Raw genomic sequence first — 14,864 nt, 5'->3', positions numbered from 1 at the left:
TGCTGCTCTCAGTATGGGGAGGAGGAGGAGGAGGAGGAGAAGCAGAGAACCTACTTGCACAGGGGTTTGTTTAAGGCAGTTAACGTGCAAATCCCTTTATTCTGACAGTAGTGATCACACGGGTCGGCCCGCTCGTCACATCGCAGACTTTTAAACCCAGCCGTGCAGCTGCGGGGGAATCGGAGCGAGGAGCGACGAACAATGAGAGATACACAGAGGAAGAAGGTCAGCAGAGAAACAGCACGACACATTCTCACAGTCCATCAGCCAAAGGTGTGGAGTATGGAATCTGATGGAATTGCCTGTAGTGTGTTTTATATAAAATGGAGGAACCCTCAGTGGGCCTTTTTGACCAAACCTATATGATCTCTGTGGAACTTATCTGACTTAACCTTATAGAACCCTGCAAAGTAGGTTCCTTATTTATGAATAATATACAAATAATCTGTATTCTTTTTGACTGGTTTTTACTACTGGTGGTTATACATAGCTCCTTTCTGTTTTAAGATTGTTGAGAGACAGAGCTCTTGGGAATTGCACAAGACCCACAATGTGCAAACAACATTAGTGCACAAGCAACTGAGGACTAATAACTTACTGGATGTTTGTAGAACAAATGAAGCAAAATATCCAAACAGGAAAAAGCTAAACCAAAAACGACATGTTCTCCAGGAGGGGGAACAATACATTTCAAAGCTACACATCTTACTCAGACACACAGTATCCTGTACGACTTACTATCTGCCTCTGGGATACACGGATAAAACAAGAGCATAATCAACAAATTAAAGAGGCTACATTTAGTGATGCAAGACAGAGAAACAGACACATTGCAGCCTGCTAGTACTCTACATGAACATTCTGTATCAGGTCTGAACATGACACATTCATCACATCATTGGATTGTTACAAATCCTCCGAGCCAGTATCAGAGTTTTCTTCTTTTTCTTTCAATTTTTCCACTGTTCACTGTTCAAAAAAGGACAGAAAAGTACTAATTGAATGCAAACTGGAAGCCGAATCAAGACTTTTTTTTAGATGGACACGTATTTCCCAGCGTCGTTAAGGATAGTTTTGACCCAGATCATTTGACCTCAACTGTGTGTTATGCCAATAAACTGTCAACTATTCTCCATACTTAATACAAATATTATAGAAATACAGACATGTATCCATGTTATCCATACAGACATTTGAAATAATATACATGTACAATATAATTAGCTTATAATTACAGTAGTGGTTTTCAGCAAGGGTCATTCGCATTCCAGGAAGACTGCCGGATTGAATATCTTCCCTCATTAAAACCATCATGTCATTACTTACTGGCAAAATGGCAAGCTGGATTCCGAGTCGAGGTGACAGGTGCCACCGTTGTAGCAGTAGCCGTCACACAGCTGACAGCTGGAGGCCACTCTTCCGTCGCTACAGCTGGAGAAGCAAGGAGAGGAGGAATGAGCAGGGAGAAGTTGCCCGAGAGCCTGCTGACGAGGTGAAGCACTTGACACGCTAAGATTTCCACCTCTCCTCCAACCAAAATAGCTCAACGATGCAGTAAAAATGTGTTGGCCTTGATTGACTGACCATGCCAAGCCACAATGTCAATATTAGCAAAGGGTGGCACCGGAAGAATATAATGATGTTCAGGTCTACATATTTCCCAAGATTACTTTAAATTGCTGTTTAAAATGTTGAAAAACTCCCAAATTATATATATACATCTAAAACATTGACATTGAGCGAAGCCTTTGATTATATTAGTTATTTCTCCCAATTGTTCCTTAAAAGTCATATTTACACTGTGGGAAACTTCCATAACAAACTGCTAACTTGTCATGCTGTCATCTGCGCTTCTCTGATTATTACGAACACTGCTGATGAATGCCGCCTATATTATTTAGAATTCTCGATTTGAATTCAGAAATGATCTAGTTTGTTGCATTATTCAATGTTCCCTTATTAGTGCAACTCTTCAAGGCGAGCTTCTAATTGTTGAGCAGTACTGTTATCTAGAAGAGGACAAGAGGACTGGAGGAGCAACATCCAAAGGCATACTTACTTGCAGGCCACATTCTCAGTCTCAGGGTCAATGACGCACGGAGATCCTCGACATTGCAGACACTTATCCACTTCACATTTTGCACCCTCATATCTGGCTGGGCACACACATTCCACATGGCCCATGCTGGACAGAGTGCACGCCTTCGCATGTGTGCAGTAATGATGACATATATCTAGCCAAAGGGTAAAGAGGAAGGCTTTTATCAGTCTCCTACCAAATAATTAACCCACATCATAACTCTCCCTAGATACAGATATGTCTTCCAACCTATGTGTGTGTGTGTTTAGGGGGGCAGGACTCACGGTAGAGACAGCGCTCTCCAGTGTACTCTGCCATGCAGCTACACATAGGCTGGTTGCCCAGGCTGACATCACACGTGCCACCGTTGAGGCAGTAGCCATCACAGACGCTCTTCTCACAGACGGGGCCTGTGAAGCCCAGCGCACAGCGACACGTAGGCCTCCCTTCAGAGAGAGAGAAATGGAGAGGGAGAGAGAGAAGGAGAGAGAGAGAGAGATTTAGAGGGAGAGAGAGATGGAGAGAGAGAGAGAGAAAAAAGAGACAGGAATGAGAGTGCAATAAAGCGTGAGAAAGATCGAGACAAATATAGGGAATGGTTAAAAGATGGAAAGAGGGAGTGAGACAGAGAGGTGGAGACAAAGAAAGAGCCTGTGATTAGCGAGAGCATAGAACATTTGAATTTGTCTAAAAAATACCATAAAGCCAATGACCCAAATAACACAATTATATACACAAATAACCACACTTGACTCAGTCAAGCATTTCAGCTGTGTGCTCGGGCCCACGTTAACAAAGCCAACAAACACACACTAGCCAGATGTTTTAGACTTCTTTTGCTATTCATATCAGACATTCGCACCCCCTCAAGCAGCTTGGTACATTAGTATTCCTACGGTGCTCTCTCTGATGGTGTAAAGACCAACGTAAGGTTCGCTGCCCTCCAAAACAACCATGTCTATTTACACTGGACCGAGCTGGGCTTGTTTCACAGCGCTCCAGCAGCCTGCTACCCCTCTTTTTTCCTGCCCGTGTTAAATAGACGCCTGAGAGTTGCTTTGTCATCGTGTTGAAACCCGACCTATCTGCCAGCTCAGAGGGGAGGGTGGTATTGATGTCTCCGAGCCAATACAAATATTTCACTGTTCTCCCCCACATGAATATTTGACATTCTCCTCACTCTGCTGCACTACTGCCAAGGCCCCCACATCAGGAGATAAAAGAAATGATGCGTGCCGTTTATATCCCACCTTTCCATTATTTATTTTGAACGGACAAGAATAATAGAAAGCGCTTCTCTGTTTTTGGGCGCTGTGCATTTGCAGAAACGCGGTGGGTGCTGGACTTTGCCTCCACCATCTAGTTGTATGTTTTAGCAACTGTTAAATTATTTAAAACCAATACCAACACCAACCTGCATCAGATGGACCGAGATCTGCATTTTTGGGATGGTGCATTCCTTGGCTGATGTTGCAATGCCCTAGAGACATCCTATTATGCAAATTCATGAAATATTTCCTACTTGATTCCCAATGTCGTCATCATTTGGGACTACATTCCACAGCGGACAGTGCTGACAAACAATCAGTGGTGAAACTGGAGCCAGATGATTCAACTGGGCAGAAGGTAGGAGGATTCGGCCAATGAGAGGAGTCTGAGAGCATCTGCAGCCTTTCATTGGCTGGCAGGGGGCTTTTAGCATTCATTTCCCCCACGTTCACGCTTGAGCGCCCCCTCAGTCTCGGAGGATGTCCCCCCCAGGTTACAGAGCGGCGCACAACGCACTTACCTAGAGGGGAGCCAGAACATGTGCCCCCGTTCTGACAGTAGTCCTTGCAGTGGTTGACTTCACAGCGCTCCCCGGAGAAATTTGGCCAGCAGTAGCAGCGCGAGTCCCTCTTCTCGTTGGCTATGCATCGCCCCCCATTCTCACACTGGGGACTGCAGAGCTCTCCTGGAAGCACAAGCACTGCAGGGTTGGCGGCTGAGGAGTCGCTGCACCAACCCCTTTTTCGCTCGCCATGAAGGCCGTGTTTTTCTTGACCAATTCTGACGTGAATGCCTGCATCTCTTAATCCATCCATCCAGAGTTCCACAGGATCAGATCCCAGCAGAGCACATGGACAACCTTACCTGAACTGTTGGTGTCGATGCAGGACTTGTTGACAAGGGTCTTCCCCTCAGGACAAGAGCAGCTGGCACCATCGGGCTTGAGCAGACACAGGAAGTCACAGCCCATCCTCAGGCAGGGGTTGGGCACTGACAGGGGACAATAGGAGAAGGTTCGAGAGTTATGCACTGTTCAGTAGCTTTTCATGTTCCAAATAAAGGAAGAACGGTGAAAACAGCATCTTTCGAGTGCATGTTTCTAGACTTGCTGATTAAAATCTTCCGCAAGTTGAGACCAGGCAGCTGTGACAGTATGTAGAGATATCACATTCATCTCCAGTCACCGACAGCAGGAGATCTGGAGACCACAAGTGCCAAGACCAGCAATAATCTGGCCAGCTGGCTTTGCAAGAAATATACTGGCCAGAGAAAGTATAGAAAAAGACCATTCAGATGCACATCCTTTGTTTTGATATTAAATGATAAGAGTCAATGACATATCTCTCTCTAACCATCCCCTCTCTCTCTCCTGGTCAAAAGCCTGTTTACATCCAGTACATTATATTAACTTTGTGCTTTACACAAACTTTTTCACCTGCATTGCTAAAAGAGTAACTATGTGATAAGTAAGTAAAGGTCATATGTCTGCCTTTCAGAGGAATAGCGATGTGATGTTTCCATTGATCATGCCCACGTGCTTCACACCACAATGCAGAATAAGGACAAAGACAAGGGTTACCATCCTGCTGCTTGAAACGGTGAAGGACCAGAATAATGGAAGCTTTTTCAATCCCCAAATGGAGCCTCTCTGCTTGCTGCCTGCCATACTTATGAACCCTGAACACCTCGTTTCTCATTCCGATGCCATAGATGTAGTCCTCGAACACATCGATTCTCAAAGGATGAGAAAAACCTGTAGGTAAGAAGAATGCAGCAATTGCAGACACTTGAGTGTGCAACAATAATTATACGACTACGAATGTCTAAATCCTTGAGATGATAAGTGTAGGGCAGTGATAGAGCTTGGATGTTTGCAGTGCAATGGACACAGACAAATCTCAAAGTGTGTCAAACTACAATAGTCATGTCGACCCCTGTCTCACATGCAAACGGTTCAAGAGGATGTACTGGTGTTCCTCAGATCTCACCGTGTGTCCAGCTAGCTGCTACAACTGAGTCCGACCCATCAAAGCGCACGCTGCCAATCACAGACAGCTCTGTATCGGCCCAGTACAAACGCTGGCTGAAGTAATCAATGGCAAGGCCTGTGAAAACGTTTCAAGCAAATGCTCATTATTCTAGTTGTGTCCTGTTTCTCGGAGGTTGTGACCTGTTCTAGTTGGTGTGAGGGCCCGGCGTACCACTCGGTCTCCTCAGGTTTTTCTCCACCAAGACTCTCCTCAGGGAGCCGTCCATGGCTGCCTCCTCGATGTGGGAATGTTCACCAATCACGGTCCAATACATCATTCTGGAACACAGCACGAGCAAGGAAAAGCATTAGCAATCAAATATTATAGCTGGCTTTTTCAGAGACGCAAACGTGTCGAAAATCCGAAGGAACCACCGTACCCCCGAACAGGGTTGACAGAGATAGAACTGGGCTCCCCTGCGATGTCTGTGACCAGCCGGGTGCAGTTTGGTCCGCCGAGATGACCCACGTTGATAGAATACCGAAGCCTCCTCCAGTGGGCAGTATAGTAGCTGAACCAGTGCATTCTGGAGTGGTCTGTCCAGTAGATGTTCCCAGTCACCCAGTCGGCAGATATGTCTTTCGGCCTCCTGAAGTCAGGACACTGGAGAACCGAGACATGGGTTATGGGTTCCTGTTTACAGATTAACTTTGGCTTTCAGTCTCGCTTCACAGTCAATAGACACATATTCTGGGTATGCGGAGATGCACACACACACACACGCTCGTGCATTCACACACATGCACACAAGCACGTGCATACACACATACACACACACACGCACGTGCGTACACACACATGCACTCACGCCAACCCTGTCATATGAGTTGTAGCTCAAGTGACAAATCAGCGCGACAGCCCTCTTTGAAGTCACACAGAGAGCACTCCTCTGGGTCTCCAATCAAAGATTGACAGAGGTATTGAGGGACTTGCTTCTATGCCCAATAAGAGGCCAGCATACAGTAGATAGTCAAAGTGACATCTCTGTGGAAATGTCATCACTGAAGGTAACTTTTTTTTTGAAGTACCTTTACAGCACTATGGCCTTTTCGCCAAGGCCTAGTCTTGTATAGTAGGGTATAATGCCAAAGTCTTCTCACAAATTGCAATCACCTGTAAGTTGTCATCATATATAAGAAATAATTCAGCAATGGAGTCATTGCCAATGAATTCTCGTAACAGGAAATTAGGGTGTACAGCTCTTTTGAGATATAAAGCATGTGATTATGCTGTTTCACTGCTAACATTTCAAAACCTCCACCTTTCCCTTGGCATGATGAATACAAAGAATACAATGATGATATTTAGAGACTGTGATATCCTCGACTTACTATGGTTCCACTGTTCACTTTCGCCTGACTTCTATCCAGTATATCTTTGTAAAATATTCCTCCGGGGTTTAAGTTGGTGGCCCACACAAACTTGTGCTGGTGAACAAGAGCATCCAGTCCGACAATGCGGGCGCCCTCCTCCATCCGGGCGTGCAGTCTCTGTCCGTGGGTTTGCTTAAACGGATACACAAAGCTCCGGATCTCGGTGTCGTTTGCTATGTAGAGAACTTGATCCTCTGGTCCTGTCCATGGAGCCATAAAGATAGATCCATGAACAAGTACATGCCATGAAGCCCTTCAGGTCAGTGCACGAATGCTCAAATAACAAATATATAGTATGGTAAAATGACACAATAAAGAAATGCTCACCTTTAGTTATACATTCCCCGTCGATTTCCTTAAAATTACTTTCACAAGTGCACTTGAATGAGCCTTTTGTGTTTGTGCAGTAATGAGAGCAGGTGCCAAACTGAAGGCACTCGTTCACTTCTGTGGAAGAGCAAACAAAAACAAACCAAATTTCATTTGACCTGACCAGCATTACCATTATTTCTTCTCTTTAGGTTACTAAAATTGACTGGCCCAGCTACAGCATTTTTAGTCAGGCTATTGTATTCCTTTGTGTTGTTGCATACATTAGAGTGGTTCAGTCTAGATTTTAGGCTTTGTATTTTCCTTCAGAGACTGTTGTTGGGGTATAGCAAGATGAGAAATGAAGCAGTATTGATATAATTAGGATGGGTGTCATAAGGCTTGAAACATGGAAATAAATAATTCAGCAACAACCAAATTCCAGAAACTGACTACAGTAGACGGCACTACAACACGCAACAAGACAATGTCCCTGAGCATAGGGCCAGACTGATCAAGGAGGCTTATACAGCCAAAAAGTGCAAAATCCTTGGCTGGCCAACTGAAATCTCCACCCATCTAAATCCAGTTGATGAATTTACAAGCTTAAAAGATAGAAGTGAAGATAAAAAGTGCCTGAAAGCAGCAGGTTGTAATGACAGTTGCTTTACAGGCCTGAGAGAGCAGCATAGAGGAGGTATCAGGTGTCTGGTGGCACTCACTGTATGCAAAGGGTATGCAACCAACTATTTAACAGTATTATTGGAGTTTTGCACTTCTGTGTTTGTGATTGTATACTGTCATAATATATGGGGTATATACTGTACTCCATATTTGAAAGGGCACTTGTGCAAACTGAAAGGAAACTGAGATCAAATAGACCTCTTATACTGTACGCACCTTCACAGAGCCTATTCCTTGGGTCCCTCTGAAAGCCTGGCTTGCACTCACAGAGGGGTTCGGCTCTTGTTTGGTTGCAGATGGCGTCGTCTCCACACAAATTCAGTCTTCCTCTACAGCCCTGTTCCTTGGAAACTGAAATGAAAAGAAATGTTCAGCCCAGGCTTCAAGGAGCCTGGCAGGTGGAAAGAGCTGGACAAAACAGCCAGAAGCCAGGATGCCTGCTCACCAGTCTTACAATCCTGCTCGTCTGAGCCCCCGTCGCCACAGTCATCAAAGAGGTCACACTGCAGCTCAGCTGGGATACATCGATGGTTGCTGCAGGCAAACTCTGTCTTCCCACAAGGTCTGGGAGGCCTAGCGGTGTCCTCTAAACCAGGGCATGGCACAAGAGTGTATACAGAGGTTACTGCACCACAAGGGAATAGTGCAAACCATAATGGGTATGCTCATAACCTAGATTGAGATGCCCTTCCTCTGTTTGTTTGGGTGGATGCATCCTTTTTAGACCTAGGAATGCATTTGAATTAAGCATACTCTGGATACGAAACAGGTTCTTCCCCAGCAAAACTGATAGAGCAGGGTTCCAGCTCACACTGCTTAGCACAGATCTCTGCTTGATCAGACAGAACCTTGGATGTGTCTGATGAAATGCTTCCTCCTCAGGGGCTATTCTAATGTGATGTGGTGTTCATCGCTACAGCGTTGCTTTCGACGCTGGTTCAGGTAGTCCTGTCTAAAAATCTATCCAGTTCAAAATGCAAAATGTGTGGAAGAGAGAGAGAGATAGCTGACAACCCTGGTGTTTACACGGTGCTATACCATCTGTGAAGGGACCGGTCTGATACGGCGCGATGATTGGCTCACCACAGTCCTCCTCGTCTGAGTGGTCGCCGCAGTCGTCCACGTTGTTGCACACCTGCTCGGGGCGCAGGCACACGCGGCCGTTCCAGCAGCGAAACGGTCTCGTCGGTGGACACGGCATTCTGCCTGGAGACGTAATTAAAAAGAGAGGGTGGCAAGGGGCACAAGGGTGGATATCCTGTATAACATTCATCTTTCAATCGACAGAAATATAAATCGAAGGCGGACGCTCTCTTTTCGGGAGAGCGAGCGAGTCCCAAAAAACGCCTCTCCTACCGCACATGCTGGAGTCTTCGTCGGAGCCATCTCCACAGTCATCCTCTCCATCACACACCCAGATGTGCAGCTTGCAAAGCGTGTTGTTGCAGATAAACTCATCGGCGCGACAGTAGGGGGGCCCTGCAAGCACTCAGATAAGACGCTGATCTACTGAGAGGTGCTGATCTACTGACCAATACTCGATACACACCATATCATGACAAGTTCAGACATCTCAAAAGTAAACGGCGAACAAAGTCTGACAGAATGGAAGAATCCAATGATTTTGACACAAGCAGAAAGAAGCAGATGTGGTTTTCTTTCTCACTGATTAACACTGCCTTTTCCGGCAGCCTTGCAACCAGCACAACAAACAGCATAGCTCTAGGGGTGGATTTCAACCTGCGAAAATGAATAACTAAACACACGCGTGAATAATACACGCTGGCAGCTGCGACGCACAGGTGGGATACACAAAGGTGCTGTTACAATGGGGAAACTATTTCAAAGGGGCACAGAGGTAAAATACGGGGAGGGGAGGTTGAGACAGGCAACTTTGTATGAACAACGGTGGTGGAGGAACAAAACAAAGGCTTCGAGAGGCCTAGAATAGGGCGGAAGGTCCCGTCCTGTCACGTACTGAGTCACTCCCCTCCAGCAGAAGGCTGCGGTCCATCAGGACCAATACCTCACGCCACAAAAACAGTTTCTTCCCTTCCGATGTTGGCCTCTTCAACAAGGCCAAGGGACCACACTGACTCTAATGACTTCCTGCTTAAAACACACTGCTTTTTGCACTGCATTACAACATTGTATCTTGTACATTTTTATTTTTTGTAATATTTGTATTTTTGTATTTTTATATTGTAAATTACGGCAACTTATATTTTATTTTATTGTATATTTTATGTAATTCTTATTCCACTTAGTACTGCTAGTTTATGTACTCTTAGTATAGATAGTCCACTTATTTAAATTTTAGGTCCCTATATGTTTATTGTATGCTCCTTCCTGCCAAAGCAAATTCCTTGCCTGTGCAAACTTTCATGGCGAATAAATCCCATTCTGATTACACTCCATCGTACTGTTTCACCACAGGAACACACGGGCGGGAGCCTACCCTGCACACAGCTGGCCTCGTCGCTGTGGTCCACGCAGTCGGAGACGCCGTCGCAGCGCCAGCGGGCGGGGATACAGTAGGCTCGGTTCTGGCACAGGAACTCCTCCTCCGTGCACTCTCTCACACAGTCCACCTGTCAGCACAACCACGACAGCTACTAAACACACACGCGTGCATTGTGCAGTACTGCTTTGCCACAGCAAGGGCAGTGTCTATCCATCATGTTGAAGATCCAGCTACCCTTCCCATGAGTGTTATCCTCAGGAGAGCTGAATCATTGACTAAATTAAGAAAGACGACTCTGGACTTTGGTTCCAATGAAATTGCATTTTTAAAGGTCTATGGCTTATGGGAGTCATTAAAAATCTGATATCTGGAAGCATTCTACAGACATTGAACAAAGAGCATGTTTTTCATTACTAGCTGATGGGAAAAGAACTCACCTCATCCGATCCGTCAGAGCAGTCGGTCTGGCCATCGCATCTCCGGCTAGCTGCCACACAGCCTCCTCGGGCACAGACGTACTCGCTTTGCAAACATGAGGACGCCACTGCAAAACATAGTTTTACATGTGTTTGTATGTCTTCTGATATTGTTTGGTTGTTGAAGGGCTATCTTTAGATTATCTCGACGGTATTGTTGAAAAACTATTACTGAAACATGTGAAATTTATGGGATTTTATGGTGTCTATATTTGTAACTTCACTGGTCAAAACGGATTGTGCTTCAGACTTCAGTAAGCTCATCTGGAGCTGAAGGATGTCTGGAGCCCTTTCATTCTCTTGCCTCACAGGGGGGAAAGGCAAAAGCTTTTAGATGCCTCTGAATGGCTGCCCTGCATTTGAGTCATCTACAGAGCATTTGCAGCATTGGCTGTCCTTCGGCACCGTACCGAGAAAGTACTCGCTAAAATATTCAAGTCCAGATATGAAAAAAGGGAGTCAGTTGGCTGAGCGGTGAGGGAGTCGGGCTAGTAATCAGAAGGTTGCCAGTTCGATTCCCGGTCATGCCAACTGACGTTGTGTCCTTGGGCAAGGCACTTCACCCTACTTGCCTCGGGGGGATGTCCCTGTACTTACTGTAAGTCGCTCTGGATAAGAGCATCTGCTAAATGGCTAAATGTAAATGTAAAATGTAAAAAAGACCCTTGTGAACTCGTTCATTTCAAATGTCACACAGCTTGTTTGCAAATGGAGCAAAACGTCATGTAGTTATGACTGAGGCCTCAGCTAAGCATTGAACTGCCTCCAAGCAATCTCGCCTCTCCATTACATGACAAAATTAGATTTTCAGCATGCATTTCATACAGAAACAGAAGTGTCAGGTGTTAAGTCTGTTTGTGTCACAAACCTGGAGTGCCTTTCACTGCATTCACAGGTATTCATTTAACATAGCTTCTACCTAGCTTACACACATGTCCTCAAAATACAATCATTATATGATTGATGGACCTCAGTCCCGAGACAAATAAGGAATATCCAGTTGCTATTCTGAAAATGGGCAAACCATAGCTGATTCCAGGCTCCTGGCAGTTCTTCTCATCTTCTCCCATCTTGCAGTCTTCCTGTCCATCACAGAGCCACTTGTGTGAGATGCAGAGCAGATTCAAACATTGGTACTGGTCTTCTGGACAGGAGTGTGTCTCGCAGCCTTTCTGTGGGGACAGAAGAAAAAAAAAACATGCAACTTTAGAGTTGCGACCCTTTTCTATGGTTATGGTTCCTATTTGATGTTTTGTGCGTACCTCGTCGGAGTTATCACCACAGTCTTTGTCCCCATCGCAGCGGAAGCGAGCAGAGACGCATTCTCCATTAGCGCACACAAAGTCCTTGGATTTGCATGTTGCCGGCTCTGAGACATACCAGGGAGAACAAAGAGGTTTGAAGCCCTGGCTTCCCATCTCAGCACTAAGCATCAGAGACACTCACCATAGTGAACAGCACCAAATGTATTCCTTTTATCCGCAACAAGTCTTTTCAATAAGCTATAGTGTTCTCCTTCCATAGTGAAACCAGGAGCTACGCTTCTTGTCAGTTCCAACCCACACCATGTCTGGCTACAGTGTTTTATTTACGTGCTGAAAATGATCATTTGACACCGGTAACTCACTGCAGTGGTCCTCGTCAGAGTGGTCTCCACAGTCGCTCTGGCCGTCACACCTCCAGTGGTCTGGGATGCAGTTGTTGTTTTGACATCTGAATTCATGAGGTCCACATGTCTTCTCATCTGCAGGGATGACACCAACAGACCAAACCAGTGCAAAACTAAAAACCAGGCATTGCCATTGATTCTGGTCCTAATGGTCCTGATGAATGGAGTATTATCTATATATCTGTGCATGACTTCTGTAAACGTAAAGCAACAGTGAGGATTAAGAAAAGTCTATCGAGGAGAGGAGGATCATATCTTTCCCTCGTTCCCCTGTTCCCCTATTACAATGACAGCCAGCTAATGTCATCTCCTCACGGTGACTCCAGAACTACACAAATGGGCATGGCAATTTCCTCTCATCTCACTGTCAAGACTTTTAATCCTGCTGTCAGGAGATGAATACAGAATGAATTATTCATTTACAATCTGCGTCATGTTTGAGTGCTTATATTCAGATTTAGTGTGTCATTAGAAGAATCTTAATTCGAACGAAGCTTATTACTCAGGAACTTCCACCACTATGTTGGAAACTGTATTCCTGGGAAAGATGAGTGAAAATGAAGGAAAGAGATCTAAGGGAAATGAAATAACATAGGATTACACATCAGGTGGAATAATAGAAAAGTATTATTGGTGGGTATGTGGATTTTTAGATGTTCAGTCACAATTTCATCTTCAGAATGTATTATTATATGTGTGAATCCTCTTGAGCTCAAGTTGTTATTTTTATCCACTGTACTAGACAATGTTCTGGTTGTGTGAGTGATGAGTGCTACATAAAATGTATTTACTAGTGCAGTGATGCAAATAAACCCTCCAACTGGACCCTACATGCAATAATGCACCTTCCAACCTGTACAAATCTCAAGGCTCATGTGCAACAGCCTACGAAGCTCTCTGGGTGAAAAATGGGGTCACTCACCACAGCTGGCCTCATCCGAGCCATCAGTACAGTCAGGATCCTCGTCGCAGACCCACAGCTTGGAGATGCAGTGCATGGAAGTCTTGCATTGAAACTGGTCTGAGGAGCATGTGCTGTCAGCTGAGGAAGAATAGGTGTTGAGATGGAATTACTACAGAAAGTACAGTGGCGATTCAGTGAAGCTGAAAAAGCTTCTGTGAAGCTGAAAGAGAAGGAGAAGCAATCAATATCCTCCCGCAGTAGCAAGACTGGAAGAACTCTGTCTGTATTACAGGTCAATGCAAATGACAGAAAATATGGAAAAAGAATATACAAATATTTGTGACAATATCAAGGATTCAAAAAATACCAACAAACGGGAGAAAATATCTGTCACTGGGCCTAACTATGCCGCCCCCCCCCTTCCCCATCGCTCCCCCCCCCCTTCCAACTCCTCCACAGTCAGATCCAGAACATTCTCTGTAGTATGGTGACTTCCAGCTCCAGCTGTAACACCTGCCCTCCCAGCGTGATCATCCCAGACTTACCCTCCTCCTGTCGGCCCTAATCTCCACCCTGGGTGAGACTCAGCCCTGGGAAGCTCAGCCTCCAGCAGCAGACCCAGCGGCAGCTCCAGCCCCTGCCATCCTCCCCTGCTCAGCCCCCTGCTGGGGCGTTTACCGTACGCTTCCTCTAGCTTCAACACCCCCACCCCAACCACCCCAGGGCACCAGGGTTCTACAATAAGCCAGGTTGGATCTGACAGCAGCAGCAGACACATGCACTAGGGGGAGGCAGGGGAGAGGTAGGGGAGAGGCAGGGATGGGAGTAGAGGCAGGGGTATAGGTAGGGGAAGGGGGAGAGGAAGAGGAAGGTTTAGAGTAAGAGGTAGAGATAGGGGAAGGGCAGGGGTAGAGGTAAAGAGAGAGGCAGAGGTAAAGGCAAAGGCAGAGGGAGGGGGAAAGGCAGAGTTAAAGGCAGAGGGAGGGGGTGAGGCAGAGGTAAAGGCAGAGGGAGGGGGTGAGGCAGAGGTAAAGGCAGAGGGAGGGGTTGAGGCAGAAGAGAGAGGGATTAAGATGCACAGGCAGCTTCTTGGAGAGGCCTATCATTAACCCGGTACTTGTCTCTAACAGGGATTAACATGGACTCTGGGGGGGTTGAGGAGTGACTTGAGCCAAGTTGTCTTAGAAGATGTCACTTGTAAGACAAGTCCTGACAACATGGCAGGTCAGATTACAGGTGCTTTGAAAATCCCCAGGGCTGCACCTCCCCTTCTCACACACACACACACCCATATACTGTATATATATATATATATACAGTATATGGGTTTTAAAGATATATATATATCTTTAAATGTCAAGAGACAGAGAATCCAAATGAACTCCAGCGGTCTGAAGTTAAACTAGGTCGATGTAACAGAAAAATGCTATGTTGGTAAAAAGCACAAACTCTGTGTCCTCTCATCTCTCCTTGTGCTTGTACCCTATGCACTGAGCCTGTAATTAAATTTCTCTGGGATGCTTTTGGTAGCAATAGCAAGGCCCACATAACAAAGCCCATCAAGGTTCTAATGGTTTTGAACAGGGGATCAAATCTGGAGGGAGGG

General features: G+C 45.7%; 1 protein-coding gene across 1 annotated transcript in view; it reads right to left on the bottom strand.

The window, feature by feature from the left end:
* lrp1ba (low density lipoprotein receptor-related protein 1Ba) overlaps positions 1–14,864 on the bottom strand; it is a 66,972-nt gene that overhangs the window by 2,105 nt on the left and 50,003 nt on the right. Inside the window, 21 exon segments of the mRNA XM_067260974.1 lie at positions 1,327–1,431; positions 2,060–2,234; positions 2,365–2,526; positions 3,870–4,034; positions 4,214–4,339; positions 4,929–5,102; positions 5,338–5,454; positions 5,551–5,657; positions 5,759–5,982; positions 6,711–6,952; positions 7,080–7,199; positions 7,962–8,096; positions 8,191–8,318; positions 8,813–8,951; positions 9,102–9,224; positions 10,204–10,336; positions 10,647–10,753; positions 11,710–11,857; positions 11,948–12,054; positions 12,313–12,429; positions 13,277–13,396. Coding sequence (XP_067117075.1) covers positions 1,327–1,431; positions 2,060–2,234; positions 2,365–2,526; positions 3,870–4,034; positions 4,214–4,339; positions 4,929–5,102; positions 5,338–5,454; positions 5,551–5,657; positions 5,759–5,982; positions 6,711–6,952; positions 7,080–7,199; positions 7,962–8,096; positions 8,191–8,318; positions 8,813–8,951; positions 9,102–9,224; positions 10,204–10,336; positions 10,647–10,753; positions 11,710–11,857; positions 11,948–12,054; positions 12,313–12,429; positions 13,277–13,396 — 2,974 coding nt within the window.

This window comes from Osmerus mordax, chromosome 22 (genome assembly GCF_038355195.1).
Source record: "Osmerus mordax isolate fOsmMor3 chromosome 22, fOsmMor3.pri, whole genome shotgun sequence".
Classification (NCBI taxonomy): Eukaryota; Metazoa; Chordata; class Actinopteri; order Osmeriformes; family Osmeridae; genus Osmerus; species Osmerus mordax.
The sequence above is the reverse complement of the archived record's forward strand: the minus strand, read 5'-3'. Positions and strand labels throughout refer to the sequence as shown.